The following is a 22,423-nucleotide window of genomic DNA, read 5'->3' as shown; positions in this document are numbered from 1 at the left end:
TTTGATAACCCCAGGAAATGTATCAACTAAATAAGATAAATGACTGTATTAGAATGACAGCGATGTCAACAGAGTAACTAAAAATACCGAGGATAGTGTAATCCAGCTGATGTTTCACACAGTAACACTCTGAAAGAGATATACATGATTAATAGCTAAGGATGGTACATTCAGATCTTCCCAATGCTCCTGTGTATCTGGTCTTTAAGAAGTACATGTGAAACCAAGTGAAGGCTTCATGGGCATTATGGTTTAACACATTATATTGAAGAGTTTTAAGACTGGAAGAGATTTGGATGGTCTCCCATGTCCCGCCCACCCCTACAGTGTTCCTCTGAATGGGAGTTCAGGTTCTGCGTGTCTGTGTTGGGGGTGCGGGGGTAGGTAGGAGATGCGGGCCCTCTCCTCCTCCCATACTTCACCAGAGGCACTCTGCCTCTTTTCCTTTCTGTAGTTAATTATGAGACAGAAGTTCTGCTTTAACATGAGCCAAGCCTTAGAAACTGCTTTCAGCTTCCTATATGGAAGGAAGGTCTGTCAGCTTTTAAAACGAAAACTTCATACACACATAAAAGGATTATAACATTCACTTGAAGTTTAAAGAATATTAATGAACAGCAGTGCGCCCGCCAGTCAGCTGAAGAAATAGCACTTTGCCGTTATCACTGAAGACCCCTGTATTTCTCTTGGATTTCATCCCCCCCCTTAAGAGAACCACTGTTCTGAATTTTGTGTTATCTCCTTTGTTTTATGAATAGTTTTAGGATAAGTACATAGTGAAATAATGTGTTTTATTTTGCTCGTTTGAACCTCTCGGTCGTGTCTGACTCTGCAGCTCCATGTGCCGCCCCCCAGGCTCCTCTGTTCATGGGATTCTTCAGGCAGGAGTACTGGAGTGGGGCTTCCCTTGTGGTGCAGTGAATAAGCCTCTGCGCTCCCAGTGCACGGGCCTGGATCAGTCCCTGGTCGGGGAGCTAGATCCCACACGCCGAAACTAGAATCGGAGTAGCCAAATAAATACATGTTTTATTAAGAAAAAGAAAGAATACTGGGGTGGGTAGCCATTCCCTTCTCCAGGTCATCTTTCCAACCCAGGGATTGAACCCAGGTCTCCTTCATTGCACGCAGATTCTTTACTCTGAGCCGTCAGGGAAGCTCCACATATTCTATATATTTCTGTGTATTTTTTAAATGACGTCTTTCCCCGTTTCTCTGTTGGATTGTTTGTCATCTTTATTGGTGTATGGAAGTTTATAATATGTCTATCTGTTTTTATTGATTATTTTAATCATGTGCAGATACCTGTTTTCATTTTTCTCTCATGGGTATTTTAATTTATAGAAGTTTTTATTGTTAATTTAGTATCAATTATTTTAATTGATTATTTAATGTCTCAATTTCTTCCCTGATAGTTTGTGGGTGCTTGGGGTCTTATTTAAGAATTCCCTTTTACTTTTTTTATAGTAAACTTTAAAGAATTTATTTTGACTTGACCTACTTATATTTCTCAGAATAAGAATATATACATTATTTACCAATAAATGCTTAATGCTTTAAACTTATAATTACCTTACTTGCAGAAATTTGGCAATCATTCCAATTAACTGGAAAAATACAAAATTTTTTGTTCTTATAATTCAAAATATATTTAAAATAAAACTTCTATAGCAGCCAAAACCTTTAATCAAAAATTCAGAACTGCAGTCTCTTAAGGGTAACAAAATGGCCACATACTAATTATCTTGATTATTAACACAGGAAAAAAATATGTGGCTCTTCAGACAAGACTGGCTAGCAGTTGGTACAGTGTTCCTTTCTGGGCACACAAAGCTGTCTTTATTTTATCTGTTCAAACACAGACAGTTGCTCCAACTTTAAAGTTTAAACGGACTTTCAACATTTAATATTGGTGATGCTTGCTAAGATTTAATAACTCCCAGCAATGAGAATCAGAAAATGATCACAACTAAAATTATCCTAAAGGACTTAACTACTACACAGAGTAATCTGCTATTCAGTAGTGTTTTTGAATTATGTGGTATTTTTCCACAAACATAGCACCTCATTAAATATCTTGTAAACCACTTTGTAGTTACAATAAGGGTTGGGAGGTTAAGTTCCAAAGAGAATTATGTAATTAGTTTCACATAACATTGAAAGACAATGCAAATCTCAGGCAAAATCAGCATTAGGAATGCAGTCTGTTGATCGCTACAGCCCATGGAGTCGCCCATACTCCAGTGGATGCTCATCTATAATGGGAACCATCTTATTCAGACATGGTATTAATACTACACTTCCAAAGTCCGAGTAGATAAACATTGAAATGGACTCCTCCTTTACAAATCATCTATTAAATATGCCTATAATATGAAAAAAATTTTTTTCCAAAAGGTCAGATGAGTTACACTTATTTTATCCTTAACCCCAGGTAAAGAATTCCTTTCTCCTTGAAGATATCTTTATTTTATAGTTCCAAGATCTTATTCCACTTGGAATTGACTTGTGTATGATGTGAGGTGGAGATTTTCTTTTTTTTTCCCATGTGGATAATCAGCTTCTCATTTATTGAATAATCAGTGTGTTCCCTGTGTGTAGTGCCACCTGTATCACGTTGTACTTCTGTTTATGCGTGAGTCTTCTTGATATCTTCTGTTCTTTAATCTTCTTGTTTTTTAGTGCCCATATGTTAAAACACAATATTTTCATAATATTTACTTAACTTTGTTCTTTTGGAATATTATGGCTGTTCTTGTCTCTTTGCTCTTCCACGTATAATTTATTGCACTTCACAAAAAGGCTATTAAGAATCTCCCGATTTAGAATCACAGGATTCTTAATCTTAGGATTTGGGGGATTTTTAGGGGAGTGTTTGTGCATTTTTATTTTAATTTTTATACATTTTTTAAAGATTGATTTCCACTTATTACAAAATGTTGGTTATATTCTCCATGTTATACAATACATGCTTGAGTATATTACACCCCATACTTAGTACCTCCCATTCCCCCACCCCTATGTTGCCCCTCTGCCCACTGGAAGCCGCTGGTTTGTTCTCTATATTTATGAGTCTTTTTTTATATTCACTAATTTGTTGTAGTTTTCAGATCCACATATAACCCATATCATATAGTACTGATCTTGGTCTGATTTATTTCACTTGGTATAGTGTCCTCCAAGTCCATCCATTACAGCAAATAGCAATGTTTTATTCTTTCTTAATGACTGGGTAGTAGTCCTATGCGTGTATATATCACAGCTTCTTTTTAAATTTTTATTTTATATTTGAATATAGTTGATTTGGGCTTCCCAGGTGGCATGAGTGGTATAAAAAATCCACGTGCCAGTGCAGGAGATGTAAGAGACATGGGTTTGATCCCTGGGTTGGGAAGGTCTCCCAGAGGAGGGCACAGCACCCTCTCCAGTATTCTTACCTGATGAATCCCATGGACAGAGGAGCATGATGGGCTACAGTCCGGGGGTTGCCAAGAGTTGGACACAACTGAAGCAACTTAGCATGCGTAGCACACACATGATTTTTACAACATTGTGTCAGTTTCAGGCGAACAGCAAACTAATTGTTACACATGTGTGTGTATCTGTTTTCCAGATCCTTTTCCCGTGTAGGCCATTATAGAGTATTGAGTAGAGTTCCCTGTCCTTGTTGATTATCAATTTTATATATAGTAGTGTGTGTATGTTAATCCCAAACTCCTAATTCATTCCTCCTCCCCTTAACTTTCCCCTTTGGTAGCCATAAATTTGTTTTCTAAATCTGTGAATCTGTTTCTGTTTTATAAATAAGTTCATTTGTATCATTTTTCTTTTTTTAGATTCCACATATAGCAATACCATATGTATCTTTGTCCAACTTACTTCACTTGGTATGATAATCTCTATAGGTTATAGAGATTGTCTATTGGTCTATCCATATTGGCTGCAAGTGGCATTTTTGTGGGGAGGGCCCCCCACCTCCACTGCACACAGTGTGGTATTTTACTTCCCCAACCAGGGATTAAACCCATCCCTCTGCAGTGGAAGTGCAGAGTCTTAACCACTGGATGCTGGGTAAATCCCTGCAAATGGCATTATTTTATTATTTTTTATTCCATTGTATATATGTACCACATCTTTATCCATTGATCTGTTGATGGACGTTTAGGTTGCTTCCATTTCTTGGCTATTGGAAATAGTACTGCAATGAACACTGGAGTGCATGTATTCTTTCAAAGTATGGTTTTCTCTGGATATATGCCTAAGAGTAGGATTCTTAGATCATATGGAAACTCTCTTTTTAGTTTTTTTAAGGAACCTCCAGACTCCTTTCATAGTGGTTGTACCAATTTACATTCTTACCAACAGTGTAGGAGTTTGCCTTTTCTCCATACCCTCTCCAACATTTACTGTTTGTAGATGTTTTGATGATGGCCATTCTGAAGTGAGATTTTGATTTGCATTATAATCAAAATTATAGTGCAAATTCATTTAATAATTGTGCAGATTTTATAGTAATTTATAATATAAATTATAACAATTTATAATATTATAATTTGCAGTAAATTATAATGGAAACTTTATAATTAACACAATTTTTATATTTATAAAATTTATAAAAATATACAATTTATTTTAAAATTTATATAATTATAATGCAAATTTTGGAAATTAAAATTATTGAGGTGATAATTTTTATTTGCATTATAATTTTGATTTACATTTTGATAATTATTGACATTGAGCACCTTTTTATGTGCTTTTTGGTCATCTGTACATCTTTGGAAAAATGTTTATTAAGATCTTCCACCCATTTTTTTAATTTTTATTTTTTTTGATATTCAGCAGCATGAGCTATTTGTAGATTTAGGGAATAATGCCTTGTGGGTTGCATCATTTGAAAATATTTTTTCTAATTCTGTGGGTTGTCTTGTGGTTTTGTTTATGGTTTGCTTTGCTGTGCAAAAGCTTTTAAATATTCATTTATTTTTATTTACATATTTATTTTGTTGAGCCAGGTCTTAGTTGTAGCACATGGGATCTTCAAACTTTGTTGCAACATATGGGATCTAGCTCCCTGATCAGGGGTTGAACCAGGGCTTCCTGCTTTGGGAACTTAGAGTCTTAGCAGCTAGACCACTAGGGAAGTCCTGTGTAAAAGCTTTTAGTTAGGTCCTATTTGTTTATTATTCTTTTTATTGTTATTAGGATGTGGATCCAAGAAGATACTGCTGTGATTTATGTCAGAGAGTGTTCTGTTTTCCTCTTAAGAGTTTTATAGTATCTGGTCTTACATTTAGGTTTTTAATCATTTGGAGTTTATTTTTGTGTACATTCTTAAAGGATGTTTTAATATTGTATCATTCTGTCACATGTGTCTGTCCATTTTTCTCAGCACCACTTACTGAAGAGACTGTCCTTTCTCCATTGTAATTCTTGCCTTCTTTGCTGTAGATTATTGACCGTAGGTGAGTGGGTTCATTTCTGGGCTCTCTATCCTATTCCATTGTTCTGTGTTCTTATGAGTACCATACTGTTTTGATGACTGTAGCTTTATAGTATAATCTAAAGTCAGGGAGCCTGATTCCTCCAGCTCTGTTCATCTTAAGATTGCTTTGACTCTTTGGGAGTCTTATGTGTCTCCATACAAATTTGAAGATTTTTTTGCTCTAGTCCTCTAAAACAGTGCCTTTGGTAATTTGATAGAGATTGCATTGAGTCAGTACACTACCTTGGGTAGTATAATCATTTTGACAATATTGATTCTTCAAATACAAGAACATGGTGTGTGTATATATATATACATACATATATATGTGTGTATATATATATATATATACACATATATATGTGTGTATATATATATCTGTGTCATCTTTAGTTTCTTTCCTCTGCATCTTCTAGTTTACAGAGTACAGGTCTTTTGCCTCCTTAGGTTAAGTTTATTCCTAGGTATTTTATTCTTTTTGATGTGATGGCAAGTGAGATGGTTTCCTTATTTTTTCTTTCTGTTCTTTTGTTCTTAGTGTATAGATAACGCAACAGATTTCTGTGTATTAGTCTCCTAAAATTTTATTGAATTAATGAACTGTAGTAAGTTTTCTGGTAACATCTTTAGGATTTTCTATGTAAGCATCATGTCATCTGCAAACAGTGATGGTTATACTACTACTTTTCCAATTTGGATTCCTTTTGTTTTCTCTGATTGCCCTGGCTAGGACTCCCAAACTATGTTCAATAAAAGTGGTGAGAGTAGACATCCTTGTCTTGTTTCTGGTCTTAGAGGGAATGTTTTTAGCTTTTCACCATTGAATATGGTGTTGAATTTGTCATATGTGGCCTTTATTATGTTGAGGTATGTTCCATCTGTGCCCACTTTTCTATGGATTTTCTTTAATTTGTAAATGAGGTGCATCACACTGACTTGGAGATACTTAAAATACTTCTATCTTTGGGATAAGTCCATTTGATCATGATGTATGATCCTTTTAATATACTGTTGAATTTAGTTTGCTAGTATTTGTTGAGGTTTTTGCATCTTTGTTAATTGATACTGGCCTCTAATATTTTTGTGTGTTTTCTTTGCCTGATTTTGGCCTCATAGAATGAGTGTAGAAGTGTTCCTTCCTGTGCCATTTTTTGGAATAGTTTCAGAAGGATAGATGTTAACTCTGCTCTAAGTGTTTAATAGAACTCGCCTGTGATGCCATCTGGTCCTGGACTTAACTTTGTTGGGAGTGTCTTAATTAGTTTCAGTCTCAGTACTTGGGATTGTTCTGTTTGTATTTTCTGTTTCTTCCTGGTTTGGAAGGTTGTTCTTTTCTAATAAGCTTCCCAGGTGGCTCAGTGCGGGAGACATGGGAGACATGGGTTCCATTCCTGGGTTGGGAAGACCCCCTGGAGGAGGAAATGGCAACCCACTCCAGTATTCTTGCCTGGAAAATCCCATGGACAGATGAGCCTGGCGGGCTACAGTCCATAAGGTCTCTCAGAACCAAGCACAGCTGAGCAACTGAGCACAGATAGGTACACACCTTTCTAATAATTTGTCCGTTTCTTCTAGATTGTCCATTTTATTGATGTATAGCTGCTCATAGTAGCTTCCTATGATCCTTTGTATTTCTGTGGTATCCGTTATTTCACATCTAGTTTTGAGTTCAGCCCTCTCCCTTTTTTCCTTGATGAGTCTAGCTACAGATTTATCAATTTTGTTTATCTTCTCAAAAAACCAGCTTTTGGTTTCATAGACCTTGTCTATTATTTCTTTTGTGTCTATTTAATTCATTGTTTTGTCTCCATTTCATTTATTTCTGCTCTCTTTCCTTCTGCTAATTTTAAATTTTTGTTTTTTCCTCTGATTGCTCTAGATGTAATGTTAGATTTTTTTTATTTGACAGATTGTTCTTGTTTCCTGAGATAAGATTGTATTGCTTATAAACTTCCCTCTTAGAACTGCTTTTGATGCATCCCATAAATTTGGATTATCGTGCTTTTGTTTGCATTTATCTCTTAAGTATTTTTTGCTTTCCTCTTTTTTTTTCCCCATGATCCATTAGTTTATTTAGTAGCATATTATTTATCCTCTGAGTGTTCTGTTTTTAAGTTTTTTTTTTATTGATTTTTAAAAAATCTTCTAGTGTTGTGGTTGGAAAGGATGATTGATGTAATTGCAGTTTTACCCAAGCTTGCTTTGTGGCGTAGCCTGTGATCGCTCCTGGAGAATGTTTCCTGTGCACTTGAGAAGAATTTGTATTCTGCTGCTTTCAGAATGTTCTCTAAGTATCAGTTAAGTCTGTCTGCTAATGTGTATTTAAGACCTGTGTTTCCTCACTGATTTCAGTTCGGATGGTCTGTCTGGTGATGTGATGTGATGTTGAAGTCCCCGCTCCTGTGTCACTGTCGATTTCTCCCTTCACGGCTGGGGTGTGTGTCTTGCTCAGTTGCTCAGCTGTGTCCGACTCTTGTGATCCTCTGTCCATGCGATTTTTTCCAGCAAGAATCCTGGAATTGGTTTCCATTTCCTCCTCCAGGCCCAGAGGCCCATTTCTTCTTCTTCCCAACCCAGAGATGAAACCTGAATCTCTATGACTGCTAGCATTTGCATTATACGTTGAGGTGCTCCTATGTTGATTGCATGTATAATTGTTAATTCCTCTTTTTGGATTGATCTCTTGATCATTGTACAATGGAAGTGACAAATAGGTTCAAGAGATTAGATCTGATAGAGTGCCTGAAGAACTATGGCCAGAGGTTTGTGACATTGTACAGGAGGCAGGGATCAAGACAATCCCCAAGGAAAAAAAATGCAAAATGGCAAAATGGTTGTCTGAGGAGGCCTTACAAATATCTGTGAAAAGAAGAGAAGCGGAAAGCAAAGGAGAAAAGGAGAGATATTTCCCATTTGAATGCAGAGTTCCAAAGAATAGCAAGGAGAGGTAAGAAAGCCTTTCTCTGTGATCAATGCAAAGAAATAGAGGCAAACAATAGAATGGGAAAGACTAGAGATCTCGTCAAGGAAATTAGAGACACCAAGGGAACATTTCATGCACAGATGGGCACAATAAATGACAGAAATGATATAGACCTAACAGAAGCAGAAGATATTAAGAAGAGATGGCAAGAATATACAGAAGAACTATGCAAAAAAGATCTTCACAACCCAGATAATCATGATGGTGTGATCACTAACCCAGAGCCAGACATCCTGGAGTGTGAAGTCAAGTGGGCCTTAGAAAGCATCACTACGAACAAAGCTAGTGGAGGTGATGGAATTCCAGTTGAGCTATTTCAACTCCTAAAAGACGATGCTCTGAAAGTGCTGCACTCATTATGCCAGCAAATTTGGAAAACTCAGCAGTGGCCACAGGACTGGAAAAGGTCAGTTTTTATTCCAGTCCCAAAGAAAGGCAATGCCTTTGTAGTACTTTTGAAGTTGTACTTTTGCTCAACATTCAGAAAACTAAGATCATGGCATCTGGTCCAATCACTTCATGGCAAATAGATGGGGAAACAGTGACAGACTTTATTTTCTTGGGCTCCAAAATCACTGCAGATGGTGATTGCAGCCATGAAATTTAAAGACGCTTCCTCCTTGGAAGAGAAGTTATGACCAAGCTAGACAGCATATTAAAAAGCAGAGACATTACTTTGTCAACAAAGTTCCATCTAGTCAAGGCTCTGGTTTTTCCAGTAGTCATGTATGGATGTGAGAGTTGGACTATAAAGAAAGCTGAGCGCTGCAGAATTGACACTTTTGAACTGTGGTGTTGGAGAAGAGTCTTGAGAGTCCCTTAGACTGCAAGGAGATCCAACCAGTCCACCCTAAAGGAGATCAGTCCTGGGTGTTCATTGGAAGGACTGAAGCTGAAGCTGCAATACTTTGGCCACCTGATGGGAAGAACTGACTCATTTGAAAAGACCCCGATGCTGGGAAGGATTGAAGACAGGAGGAGAAGGGAACGGCAGAGGATGAGATGGCTGGATGGCATCACCGACTCAGTGTGCATGAGTTTGAGTAAACTCCGGGAGTTGGTGATGGACAGGGAGGCCTGGTGTGCTGCAATCCAAGGGGTCACAAAGAGTGGGGCACGACTGAGAGACTGAACTGAACTTGATCATTAGGTAGTATCCGTCTTTGTATGTTCTATGTCTTTATTTTAAACTTCATTTTTTCTGATACGGGTATTATTCCATCGTTGATTTCCTTTTGCATGGAATATCGTTTTCCATCTCCTCACTTTCAGTCTATATGTGTCCCTAGATCTGAAGTGGTTCTCTTGTAAACAGCATGTATGTGGTTTTATTTTTGTGCGTTCAACCACTGTATGTCTTTTGGTTGGAGCACTTGATCTGTTGACATTTAAGTTAATTACTGATACATATGTACTTTTTGCTATTTTGTTAGTTTTGTACTTATTTTTATAGGTCTTTTTTCTTCCTCTTTTATTCTCGTGATTTGATGACTGTCTTCATGTTATGGTTGGATTCCTTTTTCTCTTGTGTGTAAGCATTGAATACCTTTTTAATTTTATGTGTTGAGTCCATTGTAGATTTTTGGTTTGTGGTTACCATGAAGTTTTGATATAGAAGTCTATATATCCAAGATTAAGTTGCTGGTCTCTTAATTTCAAATGTGTTTCCATTATCCTGCATTTATACTCTGCTCATTCTGTGTGAGTGATTTCCTATCTTTACTGTGTGTACTGGTGAGCTTTCCTATTTGTAATTTTGTTTCTAGTTGCCACCTTTTCATTTCCATTTAGAGAAGTTCCTGTAGCATTTGTTATGAAACTGGCTTGGTAGTGCTGAATTCTCACCACTTTTTCTTGTCTATAAAGCTTTTGATTTCTGCATCAAATATGAATGAGAGCCTTGCTGAGTAGAGTATTTTTGGTTGTAATTTTTCCCTTCATCATTTTAAATATGCCAAACCATTTCCTTCTGCCCTGTAGAGTTTCTCCTGAAGAATCAGCTGATAACCTTACAGGGATTCTGTTATATATTATTTGTTGCTTTTCCCTTGTTGCTTTTAATATTTTCTTTTTGTCTTTTATTTTTATCAATTTGATTAACATGTGTCCTGGCACATTCCTCCTTGGGTTTCTGCTGTACATGACTCTGTGCTTCCTCAACTTGGGTGACTTTTCCATAATTAGGGAAGTTTTCAGATATTATATCTTCCAAATATTTTGTCAAGCCCTTTCTCTATATCTTCTTTTAGGACCCGTATAACATGAATACTAGTGCATTTAATATTGTCTCAGAGTTCTCTTAAACTGTCTTCGTTTCTTTTTATTCTTTTTTCTTTTCTTTTTCTGTTCCATAGCAGTGATTTCTACCATTCTGTCTTCCAGCTCACTTATCCATTCTTCTGCCTCATTGATTTTGCTATTGATTCCTTCTAGTGTTTTTTTTAGTTACTGTATTTTCCACTCTGTTTGTTCTTTATATCATCTGGCTCTTGGTTGAACATTTCTTGTATCTTCTTGGTCAGTTCCTATATTCTTTTTCCAAGATTTTGGGTCCTCTTTACTGTCATTACACTCAATTCTTTTTCAGGTACATTGTCTATCTCCACTTAGTTTTCTGTTGTTGTTGTTCCTTCATCTGGAACCTATTCCTCTGTCATCTCACTTTGTCAAACTTTCTGTCTTTGTAGTCCCATTGGCTACAGGATTGTAACTCATTCTTCTTCTGGTGTCTGCTCCCTGGTGGGTGGAGCTGGGTCCTTTTTCTCTGGTGGGCAGGGCAGTTGCAAAGATTGTGTTCAGAGGCAGCTCTGAGCTCAGGAAAACTTTAAGCAGCTTGTCTGCTGAGTAGGGATCTGTTCCCACCCTGTTTATTTTTTGGCTTGAGGCATCTCAGCACGGGAACCTTGAGGCTGTTGGGTGGGGCTGGGACTTGGCATTAGAAGGGTATCCTTCAGGACAGCGCACACCAGTGAGCATGCCCCAGAGCCTTTACCGCCAGTGCTCCTGTCCCCACAGTGAGACACAGCAGCCCCCGCTCTGCACGAAGAGCCTCTAGGGCCAGCAGGTGAGTTTGGCCCGGACTCCTGTGAAGTTGCTGCTCCTCCCCCGGGCCCTGGTACACACGCGATCTTGTGCGTGCTCTCCAAGAGCGCGGTCTCTGCCTCCCCGGCCCTCTGGCGCTCTTGCCGCAAGCCTTGCCAGCCCTCAAAGCCAGAGGGCTCTGGTGGCCCCTCCTCCCAGCATCAGGCCCCGGACTAAGAAGCCTGACAGGAGGCTCAGAGCTGTCATGCCTGTGGGAGAACCTTTGAGATATAATTACTTTCCAGTTCCTGCTTCACCCAACTGGTAGGTATGAGATTTCATTATTTTGCAAATGTGCCCCCCCACCACCATCTTGTTGTGGTGGGTTTTTTTGTTTTTGGAGGTATAATATTTTGGGGGATAGATTCCAGTCCTCTTTGTTGCTAGTTTTTCAGCAGTTGTGATTTTTAGTGTTTCATGAGAGGAGGTGAACTCAGGTCCCTTTACTTTGCCTTCTTGTCCTCTGTCCAGAGAAACTAATCTCAGTATTTTGAATATATTTAAATCTTTGAATCATTTTGGAAAGAACTTGACAGCTTCATGATATTCTTTGTGTTTACACATTTTTGACCAGAGACATGTTAACACCACTGGTGTTAGTTTCTGCAAAAATTCCCCATTTAGTAATGTTTTAATATAGAACTACTCTTATTTTTTAAATGTGTAGCTCTTTATAATAAAGTCTTAGTTTTCTCTATAGTCTTTATCTTATTAGTTATAGCTTATCATTTTTCTTGCTAATTGTATGTAATAGCTCTCAATTATATTCTTTTTTCTCAGAAAATTAATTTTATTTAAAAATTATTCTCTTTAGTATTTTTTAAATTGAATCAAAATTATATTTTCTAATTGTTTATTTTTTGTTTTGGTTTTAACCCACCTTTGCTAAACTCTGAAGTTTTCAGAAAATTCCTTATATTTGTGAAATGACTTCTTCTAATCTGTATCTTTTATTTAAAACATTTAAAACCTGTTTGTCTTACTATGCTGGCTCTGAACTCTCATTTCTAATCTTTCACCGGTGAGTATTCTGTTTGCTGTAGTTTTTCTCTCTCTCTCTTTTTTAGTTTTGGTATATACTCTTTATCAGGATAAAGAAGTTCCCTTCTGTTCCCAGTTTCACTAGAGATACCAGTTGCATGTTTTAATGAATACTCTTTCTGGATATCAGATGATTTGTGTCTTTTGTTTATATGGTTATTTACTAATCTTAAAAACTAACCTTACATTCCAGGAACAAATCCAACATTTTCACTATATAACTCTTAAATAAATTGCTGGATTTGTTTTGCTAATATGGATTGGTCAGAAAGTTCCTTTGGTTTTTAAAATGTAAAAATAAAGGACACATTTTTCATTTTCACCAAGACCTTTATGAAACAGTGATTCACCATTTTGTTCCACTAACTTCTACCATTTTTCAGCAACTTCATAATTCCATCTTCCTAAAACTTTTTACCTTTTGGAACAAAGGATTGTTCCAGGTGCCTTTTTACACCAGGGAATTGAAATTTTTTCTTTAAAAGAAGTTTGTAAAGATCAAAATAAATGGAAATTTGAAGGTGCAATGTCTAGTGAGTATGGTGGATGAATCAGAACTTCCCAGCCAAGCTTTAACAGCTTTTGCCTGGTCATCAAAGAAACATGCAAGCTTGCATTATCCGATGGATAACATATAGTCTTTATATGTTTTCTTTTGGCGATTTCTGGGTGCTTTTCATTGAGTGCTGCTTTCAGTTGATCTAATTGGGAGTAGTCATTGTTGGAATGAATCATTTGGTGTTCCGGAAAAAGCTCATCCCTTCCAGTCCCACCATGTACACACCATCACCTTCTCTGGATGAAGATCGGCCTTTGGTGTGGTTGGTGGTGGTTCATTTTGCTTGTCCCATGATATCTTCCACTTACATTATTATACTGTATCATCTTTTTATCACCTGTCACAATTTATTCAGAAAACAAAATGTTTTTGTTATGTTTTAAGTAGAGAATTGCATTCAGAAATATGGTCAAGAAGGTTGGTTTTTTTTTTCCTTATGTGTAACCCAAACATATTTAATAAAAGCAGTTACTGCAGTGCTTTGATTTTCAGTGCTTGAGTTGGATATTTTGAGTATGTCACTTATCTCCCGTGTGGAATAAGGTTCATTGTTCTCAATGTCTCAATTTGATTGCTGTCACCTTCAACTGGTCTGCCCATGAAACTGTGCAGACCACTTTGGACATGTTTGATCAGTCACAATACCTTTTCTATATACTTCACAAATCTTTCTTTGTGCTTCAGATGCATTTTTACCTTGAAATAATAAAGTATATTATTCTGAAAATGTGGCTTTTTTCCCTTCCATCTTCAATATTAAAATGGTTGCACAAAAATTCAGCAGTTTTGGTAAACTTTTTAAAATGCATGCTTATATGACAACTGTTACAATACAGTCCAACAAAATTGTTTTGAATGAAGTTAAAGACACCTAAGCATGGGCCATTTTACAGAAAAACCAAACTTTTTGGACAACGCAATATTTTGTTTTAGAATTTGCGCATTCATGTTCAACCTGAGGTTAATCTTTACCTTATCATCAAGGCTGTTTTGCCATTCTAAAATGGTTTGGAGAATGTATTTTCAGTTTTTGAGTCTACATTGATTCTTTTTTATGATTCTGTTTAAGTTATCAGTAATTTTATTTCCTGGAACCTAATAAACCTTGTTTTTTAAAGTTTTATGTTTGATAACTCTGTTATGGGGATCTTGTTTTTTGGATGTATTTTTGTAGTCTGTTTATCTTGGTGTTCAATCACGTATTCAACTCTCTTAATATGTCTCGTCATTTTTGAGTACTGAACAGTATGACTTGGCACACATGCAGAGAAATCATCAGTAAAGTTTACAGTCAGCTTCACAGCATGAACAGTGGAGGCCAGAAGACAATTGGGCATTCTTTAATTTATAAATTTTTATATATACACAAGTAATTCTGGAGTAATATTTTAAATTCTTACCAGCTATAGGTCTGTTGAAGTCTCAGTTTCTCAGCCTCTGCATCTCTTCTAGGATTGGTAAATGCCCAAATGACCAACATACCCAAATGCCAGATTCCGCTCTCTGGGGTTTCTTCATTTTAAGATCCTGGACTTACAGTTCCTCTTTTCATTTATATATCTGCAGTGCTTTCAAGCAGGTGTTTGATGTGTTCCGTATTTTCCTTAGTCTGTCATTATCAGAACTTGAACTCCTCCTGTATTATTTTTTTAGTTGGCTGCACAGTGCTGCTTGCAGGATTGAACCCAGGGCCCCAGCAGTGAAAATGCTGAGTCCTCATCACTAGACCACCAGAGAGTTCCTAGCATTCTTTTTCTTAATAGTTTCCAATTTTATGTTGAAATTTGTAATTTGATCTCATCAGCTAATAAGCATGATGATTTAAAATCTGTGTCCAGAAACTTCAACTTCTGGACTCAATTTTGTCTTTCAACTTTGTCTTGGTTCTCACTCTTTTCTGTGTGTGTACCTGGTTTATTCATATAGATTATCTGGAAAAAAATGAGTTAAGGTAATTTGAGGTTGATGGTTCTCTTCTAGAAAGGATTTATGATTGCTTTTTCTCACAAACCAGGCCCCCAAAGCTGTCTGAAACACACTTCTTAGCCAGTAAACTTCCTCTTAAGGAATTAGCAAATGACTCCAGGACAGAGCTCCAGGCAGAGCCCTGCTGGGCTGCCATCTCGGGGGTCACACAGAGTCCAACACGACTGAAGCGACTTAGTAGCAGCGGCAGCAGCAGCCAGGGTGAAAACTGCCTCCAGAGTTAGGCGGACCTCTCTGACTTCTTTGCATTTTGATCACCTCTCTCTGCATTTGATTACCTCTGTGGCTTTTTTTGCTTTTGACCTGATAATTCCTTGCTACTATAGCTGTTTTCGATACCCTAAATTTTTGTGGGAAGTTTGTGTTACTTGGTCTGTATTTTACTGGAAGTGGAAATATCATTTTACAACCTTCTAAAAACCAATCATTACTATCAAGGTCTCCAGCCTTTTTAATAAAACAGTTCATGAAAGGCGACATAGAAATGGTGAAAACACTGCTACTTTAACTTAACAAGCCTGGGATTGAGTCCTGACTCCACTGTTCACCAGCTGTTAACTTATTGTTAACTTCTGTGATTCTCCGTTCTCTCTTCTCTAATATGTACGTATATTACCTATTTTATAACATTATGGGATAAAATGTGTAAAGTACTTGACCATTACCAGGCTTGGTACAAGTACTTAAATACAAGTTACCCACTACTGCTTCCTATACTCACCCTTCTATACCTAATCCATAATATTTGTCTTGGTCAAATTTTAACTCCTACCTACTTTTTTGCTTCCTTCAGGTGATTCTAGTCACAAGATTCCTATTTCACACTTTGAATCTGGGCATGACCAAGCAACTGTGTTACAAAATCTTTATAGATTCATTCATCCAAACCCAGGGAACTGGCCACCTATCTACTGCAAGGTAATTTCAACATAAGAATTTCTTTTAAGTCATCTACTTAGAAAACAGAAGATCCATGAAAGATACCCAAAGAAAGAACTTTAGCCTGTGTATTAACTGTGTGTTAAAATATGTTCATTTTTAGTTGCTTTGAATGTAATTAGGTACGTATAGTGCCTTTTCTTCTACATTTCTCTAATATTGGAGGGGTTTTGCAGACTGCAGTAACTGAATGTATTTCACCTTTGGTGGATTTCATGTTTATGGCTCCTCCTGTGAAATGCTGTCAATGCCTGTTTACCCTGGAGGGTGGGTTTCTGGTTTGTACACCTATCACTTCGAGGCAAGAGTACTCGAAGTTTATTCAGAACTGTTTTTATAGTAATTCCTTGATCTTCTTTTTGTAATCTTTATTCTTTGTTTTGTCTAAATTCTTTCAGGCTCGGTATAGTAGAATTGGGTTTTAACCTTTCTGTTTTATTAATAAAACAGTAAAAATAGAATATTTCTCACCACGAACACAAATCACCTTATCTTTTTCTGAACATTGGTTTCATTTGCCTACCCTAAGTCTCACTTGCTGTTCATAAAGTATATTAACAATGCTTTATGAACGTAACTGATTATTATTAGCAGTATTTTCTAGTATATGTTGCTCTTTTTTTTTTTTAACAGTTCTCATTTAGTTTTCACGAACTCTTCAGCCTTTCCCTTCCCCTTACCCCTCCCCCCCCCCCACAGTTTGAAAGGGCCTTATTAATTGAAAGTAACAGAGGATAGAAGAAAATATAAGTACAATTTTTTCCCTCCTCTAGTCTGATGATAGAGCCAGAGTCAACTGGTGTTTGAAGCACATGGCAAAGTCATCAGGTGAGTTTAGTATCAGTGTTTCCATTTTGATGTACATGTTCTGTGTACTTGAATTCACTAATTTTATGTTTGTTTTTATTTACCAATGGAAGAAATCAGACAAGAGCTAGAACTTCTCACTGTAGAGGATCTTGTAGTAGGGATCTACCAGCAAAAATTTCTGAAGGAGCCTTCTAAGACCTGGGTTCGGAGCCTCCTAGAGGTGGCCATGTGGGATTATTCTAGCAACACAAGGTACTTAGGTGATTTTGTGATAGTGATACTGACTTTTTTCTGAACTGAGAAATACAGTAGGATTAGTTTGTTCCTTTTAAAGCAAGATTTTCCTATGAAACTTTGAAATCATTGTATTTCCTTGAATATAAGTTTTCACTGATTATAAGATACATTGTTAATCACTAAAAGCAAAAAACAAACTACCAAATAAAATGACAGTGTTTTATCATTTTAGAGTGTATTGATGAAAGTATATGGTATCCATTTAAATAAATACTCTATTACATAGAACTCTTATAATAAATATAAAAATGAAATGAAAAGTATTTTTTATTTTTGATATTTCAGGCTTACAGAAAATTTGGAAGACTCTAGTACAAGGAAATTGTATATACCATTCTCAGATTCTAATTGTTAATATTTTAATATATTTATAAAAATAAACACTGTTTCTTTTTCTTAACCACTTAAGAATAAGTTGCTGTCATGATGTCTTTTCACCCTGAATATCAGGAATGTTGTAAGAACAGGAACATGTATATTGCCACAGTACAGTTATCAAAACAGTATATTTCCATTGCTACAATACTACTGTCTAATCATATTAGTTCTAATCATATTTTGCTAGTTCTAATAATGCCTTCTGTAGCAAAAAATAAACACCTAGGGTCCAACCCAGAATGACATGTTATATTTAATTATGTCTCTTTCAATTCAGTTCAGTTCAGTCGCTCAGTCGTGTCCGATTCTTTGCGACCCCATGAATCGCAGCATGCCAGGCCTCCCTGTACATCACCAACTCCCGGAGTTTACTCAAACTCATGTCCATCGAGTCGGTGGTGCCATCCAACCATCTCATCCTCTGTTGTCCCCTTCTCCTCCTGCCCCCAATCCCTCCCAGCATCAGGGTCTTTTCCAGTGAGTCAGCTCTTCACATGAGGTGGCCAAAGTACTGGAGTTTCAGCTTCGGCATCAGTCCTTCCAATGAACACCCAGGACTGATCTCCTTTAGGGTGGACTGGTTGGATCTCCTTGTAGCCCAAGGGACTCTCAAGAGTCTTCTTCAACACCACAGTTCAAAAGCATCAATTTTTCGGCACTCAGCTTTCTTCACAGTCCAACTGTCACGTCCATACATGCCCACTGGAAAAACCATAGCCTTGACTAGACACACCTTTGTTGCAAAGTAATGTCTCTGCTTTTTAATATGCTATCTAAGTTGGTCATAATTTTCCTTGCAAGGAGTAAGCGTCTTTTAAAAAATTTCATGGGTGCAATCACCGTCTGCAGAGATTTTGGAGCCCCAAAAAATAAAGTCACCCGCTGTTTCCACTGTTTCGCCATCTATTTGCCATGAAGTGATGGGACCAGATGCCATGATCTTAGTTTTCTGAATGTTGAGCTTTAAGCCAACTTTTTCACTCTCCTCTTTCACTTTCATCAAGAGGCTCTTAAGTTCCTCTTCACTTTCTGCCCTAAGGGTGGTGTCATCTGCATATCTGAGGTTATTGATATTTCTCCCGGCAATCTTGATTTCAGCTTGTGCTTCTTCCAGCCCAGACTTTCTCATGATGTACTCTGCATATAAGTTAAATAAGCAGGGTGACAATATACAGCCTTGACTTACTCCTCTTCCTATTTGGAACCAGTCTGTTGTTCCGTGTCCAGTTCTAACTGTGGCTTCCTGACCTGCATACAGGTTTCTCAAGAGGCAGGTCAGGTGGTCTGGTATTCCCATCTCTTTCAGAATTTTCCACAGTTTATTGTGATCCACACAGTCAAAGGCTTTGGCGTAGTCAATGAAGCAGAAATAGATGTTTTCCTAGAACGCTTGCTTTTTTGATGATCCAGCGGATGTTGGCAATTTGATCTCTGGTTTAGGATCCTTTTAACCTGGAATTATTCACTAATCTTTGACTTTGGTGGTCTTGATCTTTTTGAAGAGTGCAGGCCAGTTACTTTGTAAAATTTTTCTCAGTTTGAATTTGCCTATATTTCCTCATGGTTAGATTGAGGTTGTGTGTGTGTGTGTATGTAATCTATTTATTAATTGAAGGAATATTGCTTTACAGTATTGTGTTGGTTTCTGCCAAACATCAACATGAACCAACTATATATGTATGTATGTATTTATATGTCCCCTCCCTCTTGAGCCTCCCTCCCGCCTCCCTCCCCATCCTACCCACCTAGGTTGTGACAGAGCCTCAGTTTGCGTTCCCTGAGCCACACAGCAAACCCCCGTCGGCTGTCTATTTTATATACGGTGACGTGTATTTCCATGTTACTCTCTTTATATATCCCACTCGCACCTTCCTCCCCTTCTTCCATGTCCATAAGTCTGTTCTCTCTGTCTTTCTTCATTGCTTCCCTGCAAACAATGTCATCATTATGAGGTTGTATGTTTTTAGCAAGAGTACCTCAAAAGTGATGTGTCTTCTCAGTTGTGTCATATCTGGAGGCATCTGATTTTAATCTCATTACTGATAACTTTGATCACTTGCTTAAGATAATGTCTGCCAAATTTTTCCATTGAAAAGTTACTCTTTTTCACCATACAATTAATATTCTGTTGGGAGAGTCTTTGAAATTTGGTAGATTATCTGTTCTTCAATCTTTAATCTGCTTGCTTTAACATCCATTGATGATTTTTGCCTGAGTCAATTATGACTATATTTGTGAAATGGTGATGGTCTAATTTGATTGTTGTTTCTACATTTACTAGTTAGCATTCTACTGTAAGGAGCTTTTCCTTTTTGCTGACTTTTTTTTTTTCATTTATGACTATGGACTTACATATTCCTAGTATCTTATTCAGTGAACTGAAATGTCTTACTAACTTATTTTTTGCTCAGATTTGTTTCTTTATGGACAGTGGTTTCTGTGTTGTTTGCTTGGAGTTTGGGTTTTGTTAGATCTTACAGTGCTGCCTGGTTCTTGGAGTGTTTCTCTGCTTTTCCAAATGTTCCAGGTTCCTCTTGTACTTCCCTGCTCTGGCTTTAAATTAGCCATTTATCCAAGGAACCCTAGTTCTGTTTAATGAAGGAGGGTGTTTAGGAGATAGAATCTGGGTGCTAGGTGTTCATTCCTACTAGAGCATCTTTGGCTCTAGTTCCCCTTAGTGGAGAGAACTAGGAAATATGTATGTGTGTACTACCCTTCATACACATTTTTATGTGGCTAGACTCACCTGCCCACTCCTTCCTCCCTTTCCTCCTCCCTCTCTGTCTTCATCTCATCATGAGTTCATACATAAACCTGCAACTGCCATTTAAAACCATAGAGTTTTCTAGTTTTCTATTTTTGTATTGCCTTTCTGCATGTGCTCAACAATTTTGTTGGTTCAGTCCTAGAATGTATTAGGTTGTTGTAAAATTAAGTGATAAACCACCATTTTAAAAAGGCATATTAACAGTTCAGAATCTTTTTTTCAGTTTTGTTAGTCAGAGGTTAGTAAAAAAGTTATTGGTGAGGGACTGGTGGTCCAGTGGTTAAGACTTTATGCTTCCACTACAAGGGGCACAGGGTTTGATTTCTGGTCAGGAAGCTAAGATCCCTCATGCTACAGGATATGGTCCCCCCCCCAAAAATTATTGGAATTTGTTTTTTTTTTTTTTTTCCTTAACTGTGGTTAAATTATTCATATGAAATAGTTTATTTGCTTGCTTTATTCCAGTTTGTTTTTGCCCATATTTATTGGTTCTATTACATTTTAAATGTGCATTAAATGTGTATTAAAATTTACAGCTCAAACAAAACAGTTCAGTCTAGTTCTATAAAATTTCTTGAAAGTGTTAGTCACTCAGTAATGTCTGACTCCTTGTGACTCTGGGGACTGCAGCCCACCAGGCTCCTCTGTCTTGGGGATTCTTTAGGCAAGAATGCTGGAGAGGGTAGCCGTTCCCTTCTCCAGGGTATCTTCCTGACCCAGGAATCAAACCTGGGTCTCCTGCACTGCAGGCAGATTCTTTACCTTCTGAGCCACCAGGGAAGTTCTGTAAAGTTCCTTGGATTGCATTAAATTTATAAACTAACTTGAGAACTGAAATCTTTACATATGAATTCTGTGCCAGGACAGGAGATGTCTTTTCATTGTTGAGATCTAGGTTTGGGTCTTTCAAATTTGTTTTAAAATTTTTCTCACATAGATTGTGCCTATCTGAGATTGCTGAGTTTTTGTGGGGTGGTGCCATGATAACTTTCTTTGTTTATTCTATGAAAGTTGACTTGATTAGACTTTCTGACTTTAATTGCATCAGTTTTGGTAATCTGTACTTCCCTAAGAAATGATTCATTTTATATAGGTTACCAAACTTATTTAAGTCTGCACACTAAGTCTCTTATAATTTAAAATTCCTTGTTTCATTGGTTTCTTATATATTTGTGCTTCTGCTTTCCCCTCCTAAATCACACCTCGTGCATTGTCTATTTTTTTTTTTAAACGGCAGGATTTCAGTTTATTAGATCTACTAATTTTTTGTTCTCTTCCTCATTCATTTCTGTTTTTGTATTCTTGGTACTTTGTGACTCTTTGTTTAGATTTGTGGACTCAGTGTTTAGTTAACTTTTTGATTATTTTTTTAATTGATAAGTGTTTAGTAGAGTGAATTTTCTCAGACATGGCTTTCAGAGCACCCCATAAGTTGTTGACATAGCATTTTGTCATTTTTTTTTAAAAAAAATTCTGTAGTTCCAACTCTCTTTAACCCAAGAGTTAATATGAGGCTTTAAAATGTCCAGGTGGAAAGAAAGTCTTTCTGGTTTTTTGTTAGTAAATTCTAGTGTCTTTGCATTTTGTTCAAAGTATTGTTTATAACATTTCTACCTTATGAAAGTTACCAGTGTTTTGCAAATTAAAATAATCAATATTTGGACTGTTTTGTGGATATATGAGAACAATATGTATTTTGTCAGGGTGCAGCTTTTGACAAGTATCCACAAGCTCTACATTATTATGTCATTTAAGCTGCATTATCTTCTTATGTTTTTTGTCTGCTTGATCTGTTTTATATTGAAAATGTGGCCTCATTACTATTGTTTATGTCTGTATCTTAGGACATCTCCTATAGTTATAAGTGGTTGCTGTGTTATTTGATGCCTTTACAGGAAAAGTTTGCTGAATCTTGATTGGTCAGGGGCTCTTGGGAATGACAGTAACTGTGTTCTTGTGTGCTTAAAACTTTTTCTGTTGGTTTGCATTTTATTTCTTTTAGTTTTAAAAAAATAACAGCTGCATTGTATTGCTTTATGTTGTTTTTTAGAAATTTGGTTGTTAAATTCTCTTGATTTTTTAAAAATTTTGATCTTTTTT

General features: G+C 36.9%; 1 protein-coding gene across 1 annotated transcript in view; it reads left to right on the top strand.

The window, feature by feature from the left end:
- Window positions 1-22,423, top strand: part of MAEL (maelstrom spermatogenic transposon silencer) — a 48,617-nt gene that overhangs the window by 5,791 nt on the left and 20,403 nt on the right. The window contains exons 6-8 of the mRNA XM_043450260.1: window positions 15,926-16,050; window positions 16,845-16,899; window positions 16,992-17,133. Coding sequence (XP_043306195.1) covers window positions 15,926-16,050; window positions 16,845-16,899; window positions 16,992-17,133 — 322 coding nt within the window. The remainder of the gene's footprint in view (window positions 1-15,925; window positions 16,051-16,844; window positions 16,900-16,991; window positions 17,134-22,423) is intronic.

The sequence above is a fragment of the Cervus canadensis genome, chromosome 2 (genome assembly GCF_019320065.1).
Source record: "Cervus canadensis isolate Bull #8, Minnesota chromosome 2, ASM1932006v1, whole genome shotgun sequence".
NCBI classification, from domain to species: Eukaryota; Metazoa; Chordata; class Mammalia; order Artiodactyla; family Cervidae; genus Cervus; species Cervus canadensis.
This window is presented reverse-complemented; position numbering and strand designations above follow the sequence as displayed.